This window comes from Cervus elaphus, chromosome 17 (assembly GCF_910594005.1).
Source record: "Cervus elaphus chromosome 17, mCerEla1.1, whole genome shotgun sequence".
In the NCBI taxonomy this organism is placed as follows: Eukaryota; Metazoa; Chordata; class Mammalia; order Artiodactyla; family Cervidae; genus Cervus; species Cervus elaphus.
Genome location: NC_057831.1, coordinates 26128275 through 26153611, shown reverse-complemented (window position 1 = coordinate 26153611; position 25337 = coordinate 26128275). Strand labels below are relative to the sequence as shown.

At 33.3% G+C, this 25337-nt stretch overlaps 1 protein-coding gene across 4 annotated transcripts in view; it reads right to left on the bottom strand.

Annotated features, from left to right (window-relative positions):
• Positions 1–3317: 3317 nt before the first annotated feature.
• Positions 3318–25337, bottom strand: part of DNAJB14 (DnaJ heat shock protein family (Hsp40) member B14) — a 42295-nt gene continuing 20275 nt past the window's right edge. For 2 of the 4 annotated variants that reach the window (XM_043870945.1, XM_043870949.1), the window contains 6 exons: positions 24489–24634; positions 17040–17225; positions 15422–15516; positions 13743–13852; positions 12732–12904; positions 3318–8269 (listed from right to left, as the gene is read on the bottom strand). In XM_043870945.1, the coding sequence (XP_043726880.1) occupies positions 8145–8269; positions 12732–12904; positions 13743–13852; positions 15422–15516; positions 17040–17225; positions 24489–24634 (835 nt within the window). In that variant the 3' untranslated portion in view covers positions 3318–8144. Of the gene's footprint in view, positions 8270–12727; positions 12905–13742; positions 13853–15421; positions 15517–17039; positions 17226–24488; positions 24635–25337 lie in introns of those variants that run through there. The other 2 variants (XM_043870946.1, XM_043870948.1) reach the window with 2 other exon arrangements.

The window sequence follows — 25337 nt, the reverse complement described above, 5'->3', positions numbered from 1 at the left end:
TTTTACACAAAGAACAATAAACTGTGAGGATGAGACAAAACAAGGGGCTTAGGCTAAGAGCAGTAAATTGTATGACGGTGACTATTAAACATATGGAATAAACTAATGGAAAATAAGGGTTATTTTAGTGGGTTTGTCTATAGAGGTCCATTTGTGTCAGTCCCATCTCTGGTAATAAGAATGTTCTTCTCTTTCTGGTAGAAGGAGGGCACATTTCTCACGGGAAGTTTTACAACAAACCTTTAAGTGAAGGTGGGAGGTCAGGGAGCCTTTCATGTATTTGCTGTGGCATATTTCAGGGTGGCATGTTCTAAACCCCTTCATTTTCTACCTTAGCTATTTAAATCTTGTTTCCTTATAACACCTTCTATCACATTCTCTTGAATGCTCCTATATATTACCAAGAATAACTGACATTTATTTGTGCATAATTATGTGTCATAGCTTTAATTTGCTTACCCAATGAGACCATAGGAGGGGTCATGGTTTCAATTTTTTTTTCAGTTCCTTACAATGCCTGTTTCTTGTACTCTGTAGGTAGGCATTCAACATTTGTAGAATGAAAGTGATTATGAGAAGTCATGAGTCTTGACCCTGACTAAAACTCATTTCTCATTTCCCCCCCGTTTCTCCCCTCCATTTGCCCCTAAGTTTGGAGGCAAATAAAAATATGAACTCTAGCAAGACTTCTAATTTCTGGAAGCATTACTTTTCATTTTAACAAAATCATCCATCTTAATGACATTATTACATAGTAGTTGACCTGGAAAACATTGCTGATTTCTTTCTTCCTCTTGAGTGGCAAAAAGGGAGAGCACAGCTTTCCAAGATCTTCAGATACCAAATACCACCACTAATGTCTGCAAATTGAAAAATCTAGGAAGATTTTTAATTTCCAAGCATGGTGGTTTCTAAATTATGGCACGTCAGTAGAGTTCCTTATGTACTCAGACTGATCTGTTTGCATTTACCCACCAGTAACACTGCTGTTGGTCCAGGACTAAGGGAAATATTTACTGACCTAAAGGATTATCAGCACGATGTGCCAATTCTCCAAAGTGGGATGTAACAGATGATTGCTGAGGTTCAGAAAGAAACAGACATTGTATGCATGCCTATGCACATAAAATTTTTCTCATTATACAAATTTGCTGTTTTGCATAATAGTACATTATATAGTTAACATACACATGCTCTGACTTTGTTATATCAGAGCCTTTGTTTCTGCTTCTCTTTAGCGTAAATTTCTCTCAGCTGTTGAATACAGTCTTAAAAAAAATTTTTTTTTTAAAATTCTCAATTTTAAAAAAAATTCTGGTTTCCTATCAGAAGATAAACAGTCATCTGAATTTAGGCTGGTTCCACTGTCTGTGTAAAAATTCTAGCTGGTATGCAAACTCAAATGGGAAGGAGAGGCTTGCCGATTCTCCAACATACAAAAATGAAAATTTTATAACTTACACTGGCCGAGTTGTTAAATGTCTTATAAATTTTGATTCTGCCTGTGGTCTGGAATTTGGTCCGTGGAAAATACAGTTTAAGATCTATACAAAACTTTCTCTTCTTCTGTACTATCATCCATTGTTGTCACACACCAGTCACTTCAGAAATCACTAATTCCCTTGATCTCTAGCTTCCATCTAATAGTGAAATTACTCACTTGTCAACATCTTAGACACCCCTGCCATCTTTCCTGCCTGACATAACCTCAAATTTGGATGAACTAAATAAGTGTATTCTCCATGTCTATGCCAAGGCTGCTGAGTTAAGCTGGAAAAAATATACAACATTTAACGGACTGTAAATTCTGTCACTAGTGTGGTAGCCACAGAAATCCTCCTTTTCACTAGTCAGCTGACTCAGTGAGAATGATTCCTTCAAACTGTCTTCATTCTAAGCATCTGCTTATCATCCTTTCCATTCCCCAATTTTACATAAATTGCTTATTTCATTAAGAAAATACAAGCCATAATACTGAACCACTAATGCTACAAATCTGCTTTTGTACTCATCCTCTGTATATTCCTTTCTGAAAGAATGCTGGTGGTGTCACATAGCTAAAGTAATTATTCCATCTTTGCAATGGCTCCAACATCCTCTGGAGTATCAGGTACTTAATGCTATTCTTCTTCTTTTTCTCTATCTTTATTCTTTCACTTTATACTTGCCCCTTTCCATCAGAATACAAAGAATTAGTAAGGTCGCTCATGTAATAGTAAGTCTTCGTGTAATAAATAGTAATTGAAAAAATAAAAGCCTTCTTAGAAACCACATCTTCTTCCAGCTACCACCCTTTTTCTCTACTTCTGTTCACAGCCAGATTTTTACAAAGTTTTTTAATTGCTGCCTCCATTTATCCCAAATCTAATCAATCAAATAATTCTCTTGATTCTACATCCTATCTCAAAATCAATCACTATATCTATTTCTACTCTGGTGCAAGCCATTGTCATCTCTCCCGGACAATACTTCCTATCATTCCTACATTAATTTTTGCCCTCCAGTCTTCTTTGCACAGCAACTAAAATGTTATTTTAAAAACGCAAATCTCATCAGATTAACTCCTTCATTAAAAGTCTCAAAGATTTTCTTTGAACACACATCCTCATATATATATAGTTGCTCTGGTAGCTCAGACGGTAAAGCATCTGCCTGCAATGCAGGAGAACCAGGTTCGATCCGTGGGTCGGGAAGATCCCCTGGAGAAGGAAATGGCAATCCATTCCAGTACTCTTGCCTGGAAAATCCCATGGACAGAAGAGCCTGGTAGGCTACAGTCCATGGGGTCGCAAAGAGATGGACACAACTGAGCGACTTCACTTTCTTCACTTTCTTATATATATATAGCCTCATGGGATTTGGCCCTGAATTCTCTAACTTAGTCTTACTCCCCATGTCATAATCTTACAAGTTTGTTTTCACTTCTGTAAAGTTTCTATGACCTTATCGACTTAGCACACTCTGCCTGAAATACTTATCTAGCATTCACCTCACTCTGACTTATCTCATCTTATGGGTTTCAGCTTAAACTCACTTTCTCAGAGAAAACTTCCCTAACCTCCCAGAGTAAAGTTTTCTAGATAAATGCTTTCATTGTACCTTGTAATTTTCTTTGTAGCATTTATCATAAGCAGTTGTTTACTTGACATTTATTTCCCTTGCTAGATGTAAACTTCATGAGGATTTTTGTATTGTTCAGTGATTATTTCCCACATTACTTCCTGGGTCATAGCAAATAATACCGTTTGTTTGTTGACTAGTTGAATGAATGAAAGAAAAGAAATAGTAAGAATATAAAACATGCTAAGAACAAATCCTTTACAGTGAGAACAGATCTTCTTTTATTCATATATTGAGATAAACTGCAAAGACTGAAAGACAAAAATTCATCATAAATCATTCAGCAGAACATTGATTAAAAATCAAATGCATTTTCTTTAGTGGAGTTCTCACACAGAAAATTTCATTTTATGTAAGTCTGATACAACATTAAATATTTTACAAATCAGACATTTTGTTTTTAAATCTAACTGTATAATCTTGAATGCACTATAGACAAATAAAATAAGATCTTTACCAATTTCACTTCATTTAACTTATATAAGGCTTCCATTCCATTAAAATTTCATCACGCCTTGAAAATTACCTGCAGCTTTTAAAAAACACATGATCTAAACTTTATATGGAAAGAAAAGTCTTATGTAGCAATCCAAAAACTGAAAAAAAAAAACAAAAAAGGTAAGAAGCATTTCTTAATACAAATAAATTACAAAAGTACCATTTATGTGTGAGTTTCTTTCTTTTCACTGATACAGTCATCCACCCAGAGTCCAAAACAATTCACTTTAAAGTCAATGCTTAAAATACTCCAATGTCACTGAAAAATCTATTATTTTAGTGGTACAATTAAATGGCAAGTCGAATATCAGATTAGAATGTCCCAACTCCTGTACTGAAGTGAATGAGACATTCACATTCATGCCAGATGTCATCTGTTATGCATTACCAGACAGTTTGGCAATCAATAATCCCAATTTTTTTTTTTTAATAATCCCAATTTTTAATGAAAACTTACTAAAACATTGCAAGAAACACTTCTTACCCCTACATATTTCCAGACTGCTATAGAAAATACAATTATATTTGAAGTATGGGCCTTATAGTAGGAATCTCTGTTAAAATATGGAAAAGATCAACAAAAAGAACCCACACCAATGAAATTCTATGGACTGATTTTCAAAGTTAGAAATAAGAAAATCCACTGCTAATGGAAGCCCTGCACTGTGCAAATATAGTGTGGTATATATTAAACAATCACACATTTGAGGTATTAGCTGGAAAATATATATGTATTTATCTATATATATACACCTATACATGGACACATCCACAGAATATCCACAAATCTATTGGCCCCCAAACCAGCAGATAATAAAATTAAATGAAAAGAAATGACATACCAACAGGAAAGTTACACACAAGGAATTTACAAAAGATGCGGTTACATAATCCTTAATATAAGGAATATGATCTGAACTAGTGTTTTGAGGGAAAATGTTTCCATTTATATGAAACTGTCTATTTAATAGTAATAAAACCAAAAAGGAAGCCTGAATTCAAGGACTGTATTGCCTGCCAGATTATTAAAGGGCTGTACAAGAGTTCTTGAAGATGCTCATTCTATGCACTTTTTCTTTAAAAATTAAATGAAAAAACCAAACAAACCAAAAACCTTTGAAGTTATTATGAGACTATATAGAGAATTTTATGAACTTTAAGCAGTAGTCCAATGTGGCCAAGAGAAAAGGTCTTTCAGCTATTTAGTACAGATTAAAATTAAGATCTATTGTTCATTTTCAGAAGGTTTTCTGTTTAAAAAAAAAAAGATTATAAATGCCCTTTCAGTTGGTTCACTCAGTACGAGGACAGAGTATAGCCTTCAACAACAGTAATATATTACAACAGTATAGTAATACTGAACACAAGCTATGGGTAAGCTAAGTAAGTGCACAAATTCTCCTTTTGAATCTTTTGGCCTTTTGACATAATTCTTACTTAACTAAAAAGACGACTTATTGGTCCTCAGGCCAACATCATGGAATATTTCACTGCCTTCACACAGGTGGGAGATTTTTTTTAAATGAAATCTGTTGAATGCATTATTAAGTAATATTAACATGTCACATCTGTTAAATAACACTGGCATTTAAAACTATTACAGATCAACAAAGGGAAGTCAAGAGGTTAATCATTTCTCTCAGTATCTATTTTACATACTAGTGTAACTAAAGATGCAACAGGAAGAACACTTAAGCATGAAAGTGCAATTAAAATAAAGGGCTGGAATTCTATCTTCCTGTTCTTAACAATAAAACCTGAGGTGACATAGAAGCAGAGAGGCCTAATGCACTGGCACACGTGTACCTTAAAGATTCACTTTTCTCTACCAAATCTTTGTAGATCATAAATAAGAATGGAATGATTATGAAAGAAATACTTATTTAACCATTCAAATGCAGTCTGTTCCCAAAACATAGTTTCACTTATTATTTCTCATTGTTGAGAATTAAATTCTCAGATTTGCTCACAATAAATCCCAAAACTTACAAAGGACTAGCACCTATTGGGAAACAAAAAAATCAAAAGAGGAGCAGAAAAGGTACTATTTTCTTTCCCCTAAATTCCTGCAAGAACACTGATGTCTGTGTGTGTTTAAGAGGGATAAAAATGTAAAGCATTAATAAATATAATTGCTTCCAAACTTCTAAAATACCAGTCAGAGAAGCTAGTAAAGCAATATTCAAAGACTGACAGCATTTATGCAATGATTAAAATGAAGAGGAGAAGTTATCACATTACTGGAGAGCTCAGGTAGCTAAAAATATGATGGTAAAACATTGGGATTTTTGTTAGAAGAGCAGAAAAAAAGTCTTACATTTCAAGATAGCTGACACTGAAAATCAACTATACTTTGATTACAGAAACAAACAAACATAGATTAGGTCATTTTACTTCGTAGAATTAACCCAAAATTCTAAGACACTTACTTGGACCGTTACATCATGACATAGGTGACATTAAGGACTTACTCTTTACTTGCATACTTTACATGTAGCTTAAATTGTTAGGCACTCGATCAGTCCTTTACCAAAGTCATTTGAACATTTTATCAAACACATTTTATGAAATTTAATGTAATGCAACTGAAATATAATACTGTCCAAAAGTCATGTATGACTTCATAATATGTAACTTCACTTAACATGATAACTTCACCTGTTCCTTTAAAATCAGGATTAAGGGAAAAACAATTGGTCAACAAGAGTTCAATTCACATAAACATCAATCACAATAGTGTAAATTTCCCATTAAAGCCAGAAAATTAATGGATGGAATTTTTTCATTTAAATTTTTATAAGTTTTTTGGTGAATATAAACTTTCAGTTACTTAGAATGCTATTATTTTATTTTTTTAGAAACTAATTCTATAGGCTGAAGAAAACATTTTAGATTATATTTTCTTTTAGGCACGCTAATTTAAGGTTACATTTCTAAAGAGAGTTGGTTAAGCTGTCCAGTTTTTCTAGGACAGTATCTTGTTTAGTTAAATGACTAATTCAATCAAGGCATTTCTACTGATAAGAGAACATTTAAAAAAGAATGGTCTTTTCAGAAGCTCTATTCAACAGACGCTATATAAATTATACTCAGGAAAAAAACTTTAAAAGAACACCACACTGTAACTAGCATTCTCCCACACACAGAAAAAACCAAAGATGTGTTTATGTTCTGTTAAATGAGTATGAAAGCAAAATCATTAGAATACTACAACTTGTTAAAACATAGAAGACTAGAAATCAAATAGCTTCATATCCAATATATAGGCATCAAAAACTTCAATTTCCAGCTGATTTTTCTAATTTACATTTTTGGATGTAACTGTAAGGAGCTTATTCCTATAGGATTAATTGAATTACTAATGGTGAATAAATTTGAGCTCAAATTTTTGTAAAGATAACCTGCTATAAATCACTATTCTACCTGCTGCTATATTTCTGCTCACTGTTGCGTATGGCCAAACAGATCATGCTCTGATCAAGTAAGTGTGCTGTAATCTACGTAAATGTTTAAGAGTTGGCAATCAGGTTAAAAGGCACAAGCTTCATTTTAGTAGTAATTTTTCTTATTACTTAGACAATAGTAAAAACCCATTTACTTTTGGATCCTGCTTAAATGATCACTACTGCAGATTTCCATGGGGCAAGGGGTAAAACAGGTAGGTCCTTTTCTTCATAAATTTTAACAGCCTTCAAAGATGTACGTATGAACATTTGGGGGCCTTTTAGTTATTGGAATTGCAAATGACGTAACTGCAATTTACTGTTGAAGACCCTTTTTGGTTAATATTTATATAGCCATTTCCTCATATTTTCTTTAAAATCTATCGGTATAGCATTTCATGTCTATGCATGGCTTAGCAATTCATAAAACTAAATAAATAGCAAACTGATACTTTACACCAGTTCATTTATCTCAATATACTTTAGAATATAATGGCAATATTAAAAATATCAGTTTTCTCTAAGCTGATAACGCTATAAGATTTTACACAAGTTAAACAGCTTTTGTTTTTTTCTTCTCTTTTTGATAAAGTTTCATTGTAAACTCCACACATTTGACATCTGACAAGAAAAATGTAATTTTGTCATAAAACATTTATTCCATCAATTTAAACTAAAGTGTCTCATGGAGTTAAACCCAAAAGAATTTAAATAAAAAGGCAATAAACTGTATATACACAAAATGATCATTCCATAAATATTTACATGACAAGAGGAAAAAATGGAGGATCTAAAAACCAGAAATTGCTACAGGTATGATAATCCTTTCTCAAGACATTTTTAGTTAGGAATCATAGAAGCTTTTAAAGTAAAAATAATTACAGAAGCATAACTAAAATAATAATTTTAGTTTTCAGTTTCTTACTATTTAACGGAGCCAGAAGACCATAAACAGTCCAAGATTTCAGGATCAACTATTCAGTTTAGTTTTCAATATCAAATCTTTTTCTTTAGCTCTCATGATGAAACTAAACTTACAGAAAAAATAGAAAGTACTCTAAAAGGTATAAATAAAATTCCCATTCATCCTCCTTTATAAATACTGGTCAGTCGCTCCAACTCTTTACAGTTGTCCATGCTTAAGGCTTCTGCCTTCCTTCGGAGTCGTTCATCATGGTAAACTTTTGCTGCATACTGCATATCTGTTTCTGTTAACAAACAAAAATATTTTGCTAAGTAAATAATTTAGATCAACCAGTTGTTTAAACTCATGATGCTTCATAGAAGCCCTTCAATATATTTCTATTAATTGTTTTTTATTTTAAAATTTATTTGGCTAGGCCAGGTCTTAGTTGCAGCACACAGGATCTTCAACCTTCACTGTAGCATGTGGAATCTTTAATTTTGGCATGTGAACTCTTAGTTGCTGCATGTAGGATCTAATTTCCTGACCAAGGATCGAACTGGGGACGCCTGCCTTAGGACCTCAGAGTCCCAGCCACTGGACCACCAGGGAAGTCTCTTATTATGTTTTTTTTTTTTTTTAAAAAACCCAAGTACTAGACCTAAAAGCCATGTGGAGTCCTACCATGTAAAAATAAATACAAGTTGCTCTAGAAAAGAAATAAGGATAGTATCATATCAACCCTTTCCCTCCTCCACTCCTGTCCCCAAAGGTTTAAAAACAACTGCCCTAAAGCATCCTCTTGATCTCTTTCCCCAAAGATATCATATGCTATTCAATACTGTCAGTGGTTGTTTTTGCTGTGACCTTTATTGAAGTTCCAGATTAATTAATTATGCTGAGATCTGAGAAGAAAAATTTACAATCTTGTTCTGAGTTTATTTGAATTAATGCAGGGGCCCAGGTTCCATCCTTTCATGCCACAGCTAAAGATCCAAGTGCTACAACTAAGATCTGGCACAGCCAAATAAACCAGTAATTTTTAAAAACCATATATACTAAATTTATTGAAGGAACACAAAAAAGAAAAAAACATTGCTATACAATCGGAGTAGTGGTATTTAGCAAATAAGTACTTTTGAGCCTTCCTTCAATATGTAGGTAACATTAGTAAAGAAATATAGACTAGAAGTCAAACATTCTTCAGGGAACATATTCCTTGTCATTTTCTTGGTAGTCTCAGCCATTTTACTATTAGCACTTCTAAAGGGTGGGAGCAGTTTAGATAAGATGTAACCAAAAACAGTGACTAAATTAGAAGACATCAATCAGGACCATATTCAAAATAAACTCATAGATAAGAGTATAATCTATTTGTAAAAATCTTCAGAAACAGAAATGATCAGTTAGGTTAGGATTTAACCAATCAATCGAAATCATTCCACTGCTTTTATTTATAAGTGAGGCACTTGTAAAATCCATCTGCAGATGATTCTTTTCAAGTGAGGTAGATAAACCAAAGTTCACAGAGCTAGTAAATGGCAGAATCTAGATGCCAATTCAAATCTTTACCTCCTAGCCTAATATTCTTTCCATTACCTCAAATTACTGCTTGTATTTTATAAAACACCCATTTTACCAATCTAGACCTCTGACAGTATTAGAAGTGACTTCAAAACAGAAAAATGCTAGTAAAAGAGTATCCAAGCCTTTAACCTATAGATATGCTGAATTTTAAAAATTTCAAACATATACAAGTTAAAGAGTACCACAATAAACACGCTAAAGCCCTTTACCTTGACTGACTAATTTTTCACATTCTGTCAAATCTGCTTTAGCATTCTACAATAAAAGCTGCTGTTACTGTTGTGGTGGCGATTATTTGGAAGAACTTTTTGAGAGTAAGTTACAGGCATCATGACCTTTCATTCCTAATACTTCAGCAAGTTTCTCCTAAGAACAAGGGCATTCTCTTATATAACCACATTACAATTTTCAAATCCATAAATTTAACAATGACATAATACTATTAGACATAATACTATTATCTAATACATAGTCCATATTCAAATTTCACCAATTGTCCCAATGATGTCCCAATTTATAATTGTTTCCTCTCACCCAGGATTCAATTTAGGATCACATACTATATTCAATTGTCATGTCTCTTTGTCTTTAAGAGCTTTGTCTTGTTTCATTGATATTTTTTAACACAAGCAAGTTGTTTTACAAATAATGATATTAAAACTGATTTACCAAAAAATAAATAAATAAATAAAATAAAACAGATTTAGCTAAAACTTCTGATAGTAACTTTAAAAGACACATGTAAATGTGTACAATATAGCTATAGACAATGTGATATAGTGGGCAGGAGATGGACTGAAGGGTCCATGAAACCAATTGATAGCAATCTTGTTGAACTGTTAAGAGATTAAATTATGCCAAGAAAAACCACATGGCTCATGCTAGGGAAGGAGTAAAACAAAATGATAATAAATAATAATATAGAATACATATGGATACAAGGCATTATGCTAAGTGTTAACAAATATTATCTGTTCTGGTCCATATTTTAATGATGAGATAACTGAGATTTAGAGAGGTTACGTAACTTGGCCTAGGTAACTGTGTTGCTGAAGCCAGGATCTCACAAGGGATTCCCAGAGCCAACACTTAAAACATAACATTACACTTTCATCCATAAATGTGAGTATCTTTCCTTCTTTCTATTTTTGCAGTCACTTCCCTATTATTTAAGGTAATAGAATATAAGCATGCAAAACTCAAAAATCACCCGTTTTTAGCTGGGGACTAGAACTTGTATTTGAAAGTGATATATCTAATGTGCTCATTTTTCTTTTAGCAACAAAATACGTAGGCCTTTCACTCATTCATTCATTCATTCATCATGTGTGTGTGAGTATTAGTTGCTCAGTTGTGTCTGACTCTTTGCAACCCTGTGGACTGTAGCTCATCAGGCTCCTCTGTCCATGGAATTCTCAGGGCAAGAATACTGGAGTGGGTTGCCATTCCCTTCTCCAGGGGATCATTCTAACCCAGAGAGTGAACCTGGGTCTCCCACATTGCAGGGAGATTCTTCACCATCTGAGACACCAGAGCCCTGTCATTCATTCATACGAATCCATTACTCATTCATTCAATAATTGTGCGTGGTACTACAGATAAAAAAATTAAGTAAAATAAAATTAAATAAAGTTTGATAAATACTTCTCTTAAGACATTTGGCTAAAGCAGTTTCTCAGCCTCAACAATACTGGCGTTTAGGGCCAGATAATTTTTGTTGTGGAGGCTGTCGTGTGCACTGCAGCATGTTTCAGCAGCACCCCTGGCCTTAACCCATTCAGATGCTAGAAGCGATCTCTTCTACTCCAACCCCATGCTGATGCACATCAAGTTTCCACATATCATCAAATGTCCACTGGGAAGTGGGAGCAAATCATTCCCAGTTGAAAACCACTAGTCTAAGGTAACCTTCTCCACATTGAGAACATACTGACTCACAGACTCAGAAACCAGGGAGGTTTCTACTCTAACTATCAGTATATAGATGAAGAAACCAAGGCTAGAGAGAAGAACTCTCTGAGAAGTATATAAAGGTAATGTTTTATCAAATTTTCCCCAGTAGATAAGAGATAATGTTAACTGCTACCATTTTCTGAGTATTTACTGCATGTGAAACACTTCAGCTATTCCCTGATTTAATTTTCATAACAAATCCATAAAGTTAGGTATTAATGAGAAGACTGTAGAGCACACTGCCTAGATTCTGAAAGGAAATAGGTTTTGAATCACAGATTACCTTAATGACCTTGGCAAGTTATTAATTAATCTCTCTTTGGCACAGTTTCCTCATATGCAAATTGGGTATAATAACCTCACAGTGTTGTTGTAGATTTTAAATAAGTTAATATATATAAAGTGTTTGGGACAATGACTGAGAAAATAGGTATTATATAAACTATAGTTATTTCTCTTCCCACTCATCATTATCATCCATCTTATACATGAGGTTAGAATATCTGGTACTAATCACTCAGCTAAAAATTTCAGAGCTAGGATTCAATTTCAGTCTATTTAATCCCAAAGTCTATACTATATAATCTATGTTATGACTTGGAACAGCAAGAAAAATAAAAAACTATAATAAACAGTTCACAAGGAACATCTCAGCATATTCTTATGGTCAATCTTTTTATAGATACAACTACTTAAATTAAGGAAGCTGAGGCTGGAAGACGCTAAACAATTAAGTGTTCACAAGAACTTCTCTACATACAAAATAAGTAACGGAAAATGAATTGTCAACAAAACTCATTGTACACTGACACTGCTACGTGTTGAAGCTAAATTAATGAGTTTCAAAGTTAATTCTGAAACAGGATGCATATTAAAACTGATGACATTACATTGTTTATGCCAGGACCTTCTTTCTTAGTGGTCATAAAATAATGATGCATATTACAACCATCAACATCTTAAATACAATGAAATTTGACACTATCTACTTATTCCACCTATAGTTACTAAGAACAACAATAACACAAATACCATTGTCTTTGCCATGTGCCAAATATTGTTATAAGGCTGCAAGTACATTAAAACACATTGTCTCACTTAAGTACCAGGCTCCGGGTAGGTGCCAGGCAATTTTAGAACATCTCTTGAGTAAGGAAATCTTCAGTAATCAATTCCAAGACTCTGAATAAGTTTTTAAATGTTAAACATTTAAAATGTAAACTTACTTTGTTGTCTTTCTTTCCAGCAATTATTTCGAATATTAGTCACATAATCTTCTTCCACACTCTTTTCTACCTTTTGTAGTAACATTCCTTTGTATTCATTTTTAAAGTCCTTGTTGACATAATAAACAACACCCAAGTTTTCCGTCTGCATTTTAATTGTTTGTCCTGATCCACTGTAAAAGAAATGTTTGATCATTATTTTTTAATTAAAAGTGTACATTCTGATCTGCTTCTACAAACCAAGCTAACAAAAACAATTAAAAATAATTTAAAAATTACTATTGGTAATCAAGTAGTTATATAATTTCAAATTGCCTAAAGCTACTTTTTAATGTCATAAAAAAGTAATCATATTTTAATACATTATGTTCTTATAAGTTCTCTCAATTTTTAGTTAGCAAAAATCTTATTTGGAAGAAATAAATTATTTGTAGACCAATCATTGTAATACTATAAAAGAACTAGTAATATGGTTTTACAAGGTTTCCTTTATCTTCATTGTATTACACTAAAGTTTTTTAGAATGTATACTGCATTAAATTTGCTTTGTCCTGATCGCTTATAGAGTACAATATATTGTGGAAAAATACATAAAAAGTAATATTTGCTTGTATTTAATCAATATTTTATAAAGAGAAGAGTAACATCATTTCCACTTTAATGACACAAATCTATATAGCATCAATCACAATTCTACTTTTGTCTTTAAACTATTTTTGTCTTCTGAAGGTTTTTGTCTTTGATGTCAACCCATTACCTATTATATTAAATTGCTATCAAGTTTGAATATAGCACTTCTGTCCTTATCCACAATAGAACAGAAATGTAAACTAACATAATACAAACTTACTGCTTAGGTAAATTCTTTAAAATTAAAGATTTTTAAATGGTACACATAAAATAACAGAAGATTTGTCACTTAAAAGTTTAAAAGTGCACAGGGCCCTTTAAAGTTATCCAAGTTAAAAAACAATTTTTGGGGGGGAGGTAAAACTTCACTTAGCTACTTACGATCTGGGATATAAGGAATAAGGAGGATTAGAGACCATCAACTGGCTTAATAATGAAACGAGGATCAATACGATAATGGGCATCAGCTGGATAAACACAGAAAAACCTCCCTGTAAAAAATCATCAAAAAATAACAAATTTCAATATAACTGTAGTTGTCAATAATCCAACAGTTGTCAAATATTTTTAGAGGCAGAAATGACATTTGAGATCATCTGATTCAGTGCTTCCAAATCTGCCTGATCAAACCAACTTCCTGGGATGATTCTTAAAAATACAACTTTTTAGGTGCTTCACCTAGAGATCCTGACACTGATCTGGAAAACACTGATATAACCTGTTCATGGGGTTCTCAAGGCAAGAGTACTAAAGTGGTTTGCCATTCCCTTCTCCAGTGGACCACGTTTTATCAGAACTCTCCACATGACCCGTCCATCTTGGGGGGCCGTACATGGCATGGCTCATAGTTTCAATGAATTAGACAAAGCTGTGGTCCATGTGATCAGTTCGGTTAGTTTTCCATAATTGTGGTTTTCATTGTTTTTTCTACCTTGGAAGAAAAGCTATGACCAACCTAGACAGCATATTAAAAAGCAGAGACATTACTTTGCCAACAAAGGTCTGTCTAGTCAAAGCTATGGTTTTTCCAGTAGTCATGTATGTGAGAGTTGGGCTATAAAGAAAGCTGAGCGCCAAAGAACTGATGCTTTTGAACTGTGGTATTGGAGAAGACTCTTAAGAGTCCCTTGGACTGCAAGGAGATCCAACCAGTCCATCCTAAAGGAAATCAACCCTGAATATTCATTAGAAGGACTGATGCTGAAGCTGAAACTCCAGTACTTTGGCCACCTGACGTGAAGAACTAGCTCATTTGAAAAGACCCTGATGCTGGGAAAGATTGAAGGTGGGAGGAGAAGGGGACAACAGAGGATGAGATGGTTGGATGGCATCACTGACTCGATGGACATGAGTTTGACTATGCTCTGGGAGCTGGTGATGGACAGGGAAGCCTGGCGTGCTGCAGTCCATGGGGTCACAGAGTCGGACACAAATGAGCGACTGAACTGAACTGAACTGATATAACCTGATCTCATTTTACAGATGAGGAAGTTCTCTGTCTCCCTCTTTTTTTTTTTTTTTTCCATACATAGACTCTATCAATACGCAGCAGGTTGCAAAACTATTTTTACCTTGGATTTGAGGGTGGAACGTGGACACTGATGAAAATGGCAGAGCTGGGGCCCAGACCTTTTAATTTCTAGTCTAGAGCTCTTTCCATTTACCTTTCTCCATGTAATTTAACTGCTATACGCAATGAAGTATAACTGCATTAGAACAAGGAAAGTTACTTCTAATTTAAGTTGTTCAGTATTAATCCTAAATTCTTTGACCCAACAATAAGAATTTGCCTTAGGGACATGGACATTTGAGGTTTATCTTCATTCAGACCATAGAATATCAAATGTGAAGGTGTCATATTGCCCAACAGCCTGCCACCCTGACTTCTTCTCCTGGCCCCCAATATCCCTAGGGGGTTCTCTGGTCTATACTGAACACCTCTGGCAAAAGAAAACTCATTACTTCCTTTTAAAACAACGTAATCTATTTTCAGACAACTCTATCCTTTCCCTGAGCTGAAATTTGCCATTTTCTGATTTCTAATCATATCATAAACATACATCTCCTCTTTCTTCTTCTCTTTCATGTCCACTATGTCGATGCTGATGTTGATTGCTATAACCAGCTCGTCCATTTGAAAATGAATGTACACTACCTAGAAAATTAAAAGCAAGGTTAAATTAGGGAGAAAAGTTATGATCAGAAAAATTATATTTTCCTTTATATTTTTTTTAATTACTAAAATAATGCACATTTGACTAATGAACTTTTATTGCCCTCCTGTGTATGAAGAGTGGACAAAACCTGGAATGATTCTTCTTTGTTTCCCTTAAAGTAAAGGAGAAACTCTTCTTTGATGAAAACTTGAGTAAGAATTCCTCTCTAATACTGCATACAAACAGGACTTTTGTTGTGGTTGGTTGATTTTACAAACCTGGGATCATTAATCTGAAACTCTGCCTTCTGCATTTATCAATGAAACACAAGTACCTCTAGAAATCAAATGATACTACTTTCATTCATTAAAGAAAAAACAGCTGTATAATATACTATGGTACAGGTGGACTACAACTTTCCAACATTTTCTTGTTGATGACATTCAAGTTGTTTACAAAAAAAGGTGACCAATGAGCAATGGCTATCACTGATAAAGTAAACTATGTTAAGACAAGCAAAAAAACTGCAGATCAACTATCAGAAAGTCACTATTTCCTAAAAGATTTCTAATTGTTCCTAGCATATTTTTAGTCAAAATTATCAGCCTGAATAATTTTTCTATGAGAGGGAATTATATATCATAATATGTCAAGGTTGTATTTTCAGTCATTAATTTGTTTTACATATCCTCTTTCTTTCAAGGATGTTTTACAAAATACCTTATCAATGACCACAATGTTTCTCAATAATATCAGACAGTGCTACCATGCCAAATTATACTGCTACATTCATAAAGACTCTCCTAATTTTGAATGGGATGTTTAACTCAGCACCTTTTTAAACTGTGGTAAACAAGACTAGAGCTACAATTTTAAACACTTTAGAGAAGCTACTCTTAGAAAAAATTAATTTCCACACAAGCAACTCACAGTAAATGTAAGTAAAACTCAATACTACATATGCTGTCTATTTATTTAGTAATACTTCTACAGTACTTTACTTTGATAGCCTAGTTCAAGTAATTATTTCTATCTTAATGTAATGTAAGTTGTTAAAACCCACTTACTTTATATAGAACCAATGTTTCAGACATTTTAATATTTCAATGGAAAGTATCTCCACATGTATTCATAATATATCTATAATGCTATTAATGAAATATCTATGAAGATCTTCAAAGAACCCACGTCAAATAGTCCTCCAACAGACAGATTACTTCCTATAGTTGTAACAGCATTTAACTAAGACGTTGCCACTGGATTTCCAACTTATAGATCCTTTCTTCAGCTTTATGTAAAATACAGAACATCTTTTTAAAATTAAAATATATTATGGGAAAAAGACAGACTTACAATAAAGTTAATAAGTCTACATTTTTCTCCTATTTTATGAAGAACTATCACAGGATCATAATACTATAAGAAATGTCAGAGAGAGGTACATAAATCTCTAAACAGCCTAATTGGTGGTGAGGATCTCTAGCTTCATAAAATATAATATTTATAATTAATACTAAAATACCTGAAGGAAATCCTCCACCAAAGAATATATTAAACAAATCTTCTGGAGTTATATCAGCTTCACAACCTCTATGGAAATTAAATCTACCATTGTTCTGCTGATTACATGCTTGTTCTTCATTGCCTGTGAGGTCATACTGCTTTCGTTTTTCTGGATTGCTTAAAACAGCATAAGCATTTCCAATCTCTGAAAAAGTAATGAGAAGTTGATAAGCAAAGTTTTTACGTTAAAAAAGACTGTACCATATAAAAGCTACTTGTCAAACAACAACAAAAAATACTTGAGGCTAATCAGAAAACAAAACACAACAGTAACAATTTCTTTTAAAGGTATTATATACATTGCTTGTAATTATATGTATTACCTTCCAATACAATTTTTTATACAGTAGTCTCCCTACTGCCTTGAACATAAAGGAATGCCCATCTTGCTTTCTTACTATTGTGCTCTATCCCCTAATAGCCTGCTGTTATTTCCTGTTTGAGTATCCTAATCTAGTCACTCACTAGTGCCCTTCAAACCAATAATAACAGCAATAGCTACCAACTGCCAGGCTCTGAACCCAAATATCTTATTACATTATCCATTATTATCCCCACTTTACAGATGAAGTTCCCAAGTTTCAAAAAGGTTACAAAACTTGTTTAAGATCAAATTTATTTTAGCATAGTAAGCTAACTCTCTGCAACCTACACCATAAAATTTTTCTTGCACATGCCAGCCCAGAGTGAGCTATTCTCCATTCTAATCCTGAACAATTTATTTCTCTTAAACTGTCAACTCCATGAAGGTAGGAATTGTGTGTTTCATTGCAATATCCCCATAGTTTAGCACAAAGTCTGAATTTTTAAAAAAATGAATCCATATAGTCTCTAGTTTTCCTATCTTACTTTGCTACTTTTGTGATATTCATAAAAAGTTTGATTTCCTATATCGCATTTCCATGTCCAAAAGAGCACATTAATTACCAAAATGTCTTCTTGAGGTAATTCACAAAAATTGTACTGCTTTAATCTAACAGCAGGAATTACCCTATTCTTATTCTGAAACTTCTAATAACTAATCATTTTATAAATACAACTTGCTTCTCAAACTAGATCATAAGCCTCTTACATATGGGATTATTTTTAAATACTTTATGGATCCCATGTGGTGGTTGTCATAGGTACTGAGCAAGCAAATAGATGCTCATTAGGTAGTTGTTTCTGGATGACTACATATCACATTGAAATTAATTATATGCAGATACTCTGGAACTTTTTTCTGATTCAGAGATAGCTTTCCAGTCATCTGTGAACACTATGGAATGAAAATTTAGGTGAATAGTCCATTTATCTTGAGGAGATGGCCCAAAACTTTCCTTAGATTTCCAAACAGATCTATGACTCAGAAATATAGCAATCATTTATAATGTTGATCCAATGGGAAACCATAATCAGAGATCCAAGTAATGTACTTATAAACACCACCAAGGTACATACCCAAAAAAGAAGCATATCTATCAATATCTGCCAAAGTTGTACTTCCAGTATTAGCAAACAGTTTTAGGATTCTTAACCTCTATACACTGAACCTATTTCAGGTTCATAATGCTATTACTTTTTAAACTATATATTGGCAACTCAATTCCACTTCTAAGGCTTTGCTATAAAAATAACTTCCAAATGCTATGATATTTCAAAAGATATTTGTGAACAATTGTCATAATTCATAATTGTGTATGTAAGACAATTTAGTCTATCTACTGTGACTAATTTTCTATTTATTTACCTTGTGCTATACCTATAATCAAGACTTTTTTCAGATCTTTATTATCTTAATAATTAAAATCAAAATTCATTTTGGTATTCAAAGCCTCACAAAATACATTTCCAACTCAGTGTTGTTTACTTCACAAAAAGATACATTCTACTTTATTCATTTTCCTTTAGTTACACTGTTTATTTTGAGGTTAACTTTAGATTCATATGAAGTTGTAAAGAATAATATAGGTAGACTCTTCTACCCATTACCTAATTTCCCCCATGGTAATACCTTACAAAATTATTATATCAAGGATACTGACATTGATAACAATCAGGATATAAAACATTTGCAGCACCATCTCAGGCTGCCCTTTTATACGCACACCTACTTCCTTCTCCTCCTTCCCCCTTTAACTCCCCACAACTACTGACTTGTCTTCTCTATTTCTATAATTTTGACATTACAAGAATGTTAAATCAATGAAATAACACAGTATGTAAATGGAATGAAATCTCCTGGACTGACTTGTTTCAATCAGCTTAATTCTTTGGAGATTGAACCAAGCTGTTATGTAAGTCATTCATTCCTTTTATTGCTGATTAGTTCTCCATGGTATGGATGTATCACTGTTTCACTAATCACCCAATGAACAACATCTGAGTTGTTTCTAGGTTTCGGTTATTACAAATAAAACTGCTATGTACATTCATGACCAGGTTTGTGTATAAATATATATTTTTATTTCTAGGATAAATTCCTAGAAATGCAATTGCTGGGTTGTCTATTAGTTAAATACTTAGTTTTGTGAGAAACTGCCAAACTGTTTTACAGAGTGACTGTGTCATCTCATAACCCATCAGCAATGTGTAAGTGATCCAGGTACTCTGCATTTGTACCAGTATTTGGTGTTCCTACTTTTTAAAATTTTAACCATTCTGATAGGTGTGCAGTAGAATCTCATTTTGGTCTTACTTTGCAATATCTCTAATGGCTAATGAATGATGTTAAAAACTTTTTCACATGCATACTTGCCATGTGTATAAAATCTTTAGCAGGATGTCTCTTCCTGTCGCATATCCATTTTCTAATAGGGTTGTCTATTTTTTTAAATTGGGAGTTTGGGGGAGTTCTTTATATATTCTGGACATTAGTCCTTTGTCAGATAGGTATGTGCTTGGCAAATATTTTCTCCTTCCTTGTTGCTTTTCTTCTACTTCATAGCATCTTTGCAAAGCAAACAAAAAAAATTTTTGATCAAGTTCAACTTATCTACTTTTTGTGTTATAAACTATCTAGTGTTAAGTCTTAAGAAGTCATTGCATAGCCTAAGAGCCTAAAAATTTGCTCCCATGATTTTTTGCTAAAAGTTGAAGTGTTGTTTTAGACTTTATAAGATTCATGTTGAACTCATATAAAGCATGGGACTTATTTCAAGGTTAAATTTTGTTGTTTGTTTTGCCTATGAATCTCCAGCTGCTCTAAAACTATTTTGTTGAAAAGGCTATCTTTCCTCCACTGAATTGATTTTGCATCTCTGTCATCTGTCATCACAGGAACCCATCTCTATGGGTTCCCATCCTGTTCCACTGATCTGTGTGTCTCTCCTTCTGCCAATTCTATACTATTTTGCTAACCACAGCTATAAAGTAAGTCCTGAAATCAGGTACACTTATTACTCCTACTCCTTTAATGAATCATTTATTCAGGTTCTTTGTATTTTCCATATGACTTTTAGAATAAACTTCCTTTTGTCTACAAAGAAGTCTGTTAAGATTTTGACAGGAACTGTATTAAATGTGTGTATCAACTTGGGGAGTCTTGACATCTTTACTATTATGTCTTTCAATCTATGAACATGATATATCATTCCATTTATTTAGATCCTCTCTGATTTCTTTCATTAATATTATATAGTTTTCAGCAATACAAATCTTATACAAGTTTTGTTAAATTTACACCGAAGTATTTCTTGTGTGTGATTATAAATGGTAATGCATTTTTTAATTTCAGTGTCTACATGCTAGTGTGCAGAAATATACTAAATAGTATATATTAGTATGCAGAAATATACTAAATAGTAATTGATCTTTTTATGTTTATCTTATACCCTGAAATCTTGCAGGATTCACTTATTGGTTCTAGGATTTTTTTTCTTTTCGATACATTCCTTAGGTATTTTATACATGATCATATTATTTGCAAATAGGGACAGTTCATGTGCCTTTCATTTCTTTCTCTCACCTAAATGTAGAATTTTCAACACTATGTTGAACAACTTATATTTGATTTGTTTTATAACTAATTTTCAGTTGTACTTTAGTGTGAATAACAGGGAAAAGTCCTCCTGAAAGTGGAAGTCCTCATTGACTTTTAAATCACTTCCCTCATTCTCATACCCAAGTTTCTGCCATCTTCTCTAACCAAAGAAATCATACTCATCTTGAAAATACTTCATTCTCACCTATAATATGAAGGCTGCTTCAATTACTCTGATTATAACTCTACTGTATCTTTCTGACTTTTCTTTGGATATTTTTATTCTATGTTTTGAATTTTAATTACATTCAGTCTTCTGGGAGATCCTGGGTAAATCAGTTAATCTCTTTGAGACTCAAATTTTCTTACTTGCAAAGGGATGACACTGGTCCCTGTTTACTTCAGAAGATTTTTAATAGCATTAAAGTTTTAAAAATGGGAATGACCAGAAGTGGGATTGCTGGGTCATATGGCTATTATTCCAAATGTTCTGTGTGAGATTTGTCTCCTCTTCATAAATTACAAATTCATTTAATAAGAGGATATCTCATATTTTCTTCTTGTATTTCTCTAGAAGAACTAGCCCATAAGGTAGACTGACTTCTCTACTCTTAGAAATTCACTCTAAATGTTAAGAATACTGAGGGGCTTCCTTTGTGGCTCAGTGGTAAAGAATCCGCCTGCCAATGCAGATGACACAGGTTCAATCCCTGGTCCAGGAAGATCCCACCACATGCCTCGTATCAACTAAGCCCATGAGCCACAGCTATTGAGCCTGTGCTCGAGAGCCTGGGAACCACAACTACTGAAGCTCATGTGCCCTAGAGCCTGGCTCTGCAACGGGAGAAGCCACCGCAATGAGAAGCCTACTCAACATTACTAGAGAGTAGCCCTTGCTTGCCACAACTAGAGAAAAGCCCATGCAACAATGAAGACCTAGCACAGTCAAAAAGAAAGAAAGAAAAAAAAGAATACTGAACTACCAAACCTGACATAGACAGTAGCATCTGATCCATTGTTATTTAACAAGCAAACATACAAACAGCTAATCAATGCCCTTTGTAATCAGATTCACGTGTATGTCAACAGGCACCTGTATTATTCAAACAGTCTATGAAATACTTGGAGTCTTTGAAGATAATGCAGACAGGGCATGTTTTGAAAATATCCACATCAGAGAGAAGGAAAGGGATCCATTTCAAATATTTTTAAAGGTGTGTTTATATGTATTATGCAAGTTATTGTCTAGATGTAAATAAAATATTCCCTGCCTTGAGAAATTCACAAACCTAGTTAAAGGACAAAGAGTTACATGAACTTAAGAGTTCATTTAATCTACCCTCTTTGATGGTAAGCTTTTGTTTTTAAAGTTTTACAAAACACACAATGAAAATATCTCTTCTATCTAATCTCATTCCTTAACTAATTGTCTTTTTCTATTCTAGAAGGAAATTAAAAAAAAAATGGTTTCCATCTTCTGTAAAAAAGTATTTTAGCAATCACAGAGCAATAAATCTATACTTATCTCTTATACAAACAAAAAACTATTAGACTGAATAGCTTGGTACCCCAGACACAGAAGTTAAGATCAATTGATTAAAGAGAAAATAAGATGATTCAGAAGGTCATGAAAAGATCCTATGTGCTGAATGAAGGAAACTTGCCACTTCTCTGTGATGAAATACTAGCAATGATACTGTCTAATTAACTACCTCTGTTCACCAATCTTCTGCGGCTTACAGTCTGGGTTTTTTTTTATTTCTTTATAGCTGTACCATGAGGCATGCAGGATTCCCCATCCAGGGATTGAACCTATGCCCCTTGAAATGGAAGCAGAGAGTCATAACCACTGGATCACCAGGGAAGTTCCAACAATCTGGTTTTCTGTGTAGTTTTACTCAATGAAAAATGGGCTCATCAACCCCCACCCTATTATGATCCTCTTTGGGATTAATAAATCAGCATTCTGATTTACAAATAACCTTCTGTGTATTGAATAATGTGCACCTTTCCTCTACAGATGAGTCACCACCCAGCATGTTGATAAATATTGCTTCTAGTTTTGCAAATCAGAGCATTAGACTCTACACATCAAAGTAGTATCACCTTTGTAAAACTTCTCTGAGTGTCTGTGTGGGGTGACATTTATGTTGCTCATCTCTTCAAAACACAACACAAGCTGTAAAAATATTGGTAGATCCACTCACTGTTATTCTAAGACCAATAATGCTATTAATAACACAACTTCAATACAGAAATGGGAGAAAGAAGCATGTTCTTAGCATTAATGAAGAATTAATACTGAAATCATTAATTCACTGCCAAACACTTTAAACATCTTAAAAACACAACAAAATTTAAATTAAATGATTTTAATTCAGAATGTGAAAAAAAGTTTTTTAACTTTGTGGGGGGAATATGTGGTAAAAGTTAGTGTTTTTGAGTAAATAAGCCTTTTCTATACTTTCAATATGCTACTTTTAATTTAAGGAAACAATCAGAGAAGGTTCTTACTGTCACAGTGATATTTTAATTTCACCAGTACCACTTTGGCAGCTGCTTTTATTGAACTATATTAATAATCCTCAAATGTATGTTGATTGGCAACTTCCTTTAAGAAATAAAACCGTTCTGGAAACAATTTTAATGGGATTTTATTGAATCACCAATTGAGTCATCTATTTTTTTTAGGAAAATTTAAAAAATTAGTATCTCCTTTCTGTTATTCCAAGACCCCAGCACTTCACCGTAAAGATCATACATTGGCTCTATGAATGCCAAATTCGCAAAAACAAATAATTGCAAATTTAAGGATTTTCTTATTAACCAGAAAATAACTCTTATGAATAAATTATAATAAACATGAAATTATAAAATCAGTTCTCTCACGCTTGTTTACTAAATTGACAAAAAAACTGAAATAACAAAGAAAAATGAATAGTAGTCAAGAGGAAAGAAACATTCTTGGAGAAAAAAAAGTCATGTTAGAACTACATATGAAAAATGCAAAAAATTGTCTGGAGTTAACAGAAATAGAAGAACACTGGACAAACAGTGATCCTAAGTAATTTTCCAATTCTAGATAGTCTGTAATATTTTAAAAACTCACAGAAAATATATTTTGCTTTTAATTCCTTTAGAACCAGCTGGTAATATGCTAGAAGCTCATGCATAGTCATCATACTACTTGTATGGTAAACAAGAAAGCATGCTTGTGTATCTAGAAAAGTTACTTTGAAATTTGCCAAAACTGACATGATGCTTTTGTGAAGCCAAACATTATATGTTTGGCTCTTGGTGTAACAAGTTAAGTTTTAAAGGCTTTTGAGGACCCATGCTTATGCTGGTCTTAAATGCACCAGTCTAAAGGTAGGACTTAGTATCTGAAATACTGTAAAGTAAATTCTAAAAAGAGCTGAGAAAATTGCTTTAAAAGGTTTACTTTACTTTTAAAAGCATCTGTTGCTCCAGGTGCATGGTTTTTGTCTGGATGAAACTTCAAAGCAAGCTTTCTATAAGCTTTTTTCAAATCTTCATCACCAGCATCTTTGGTTACTCCAAGTACTTCATAGTAATTTTTACATTTGTTTATGCTGTGAACAAGAGAGTGTGTTATAAGTAAATTTCAAGGAAGAACTTTGAGTAATACTAATTTTTTATTGGTTAGAATAGTATAAAGAACTATTTGTGGATTCTTTCCTCAATATCAAATGATCGTTTATCCATCAAGGGTCACTGCTCCATTCTCTTCAAGCACAGACCATCTTTCCAACCTCTCTCTAACTCTAAGAAGAATTGGCCGTGAGAATGTCCTTGTACAATTTATCACAACCACAGAGAAGTAAAGCAGAGCTCATAACAAATATGGATGGAGGACAGAGCACATACTAAAAACGAGAGAGTAAGAACAATTTCATAGCACTCTTAAATACCTAAGAAATCCCAAAACTCCTCTCAGGATGTCACAGCTAAGGATTAACAGACATTGCATTTCAAGAGTTTTGTTGTTGCATAATGCAAACCTAACCAAATATCAAAGCAACAGTTTGGTGCATGTAAAACAACTACTGTATCCTATGGCTTACATGTCAAAGCAAGTGAATTCAGCTAGGCAATGTTAAAGAGAGTTCACGTGTATCACTCTCTATGAAAGATAAAATCTCATAATAAAATACATTATGGGACTCAAAAACATTTGTTACACCTGATTTTCATTTTGATGAACACACTCTTAAAAGACTACTTACATAGTTTATAACCCTAAATATGCAAAATTTAAGCCCAGAGTCTCTGAAG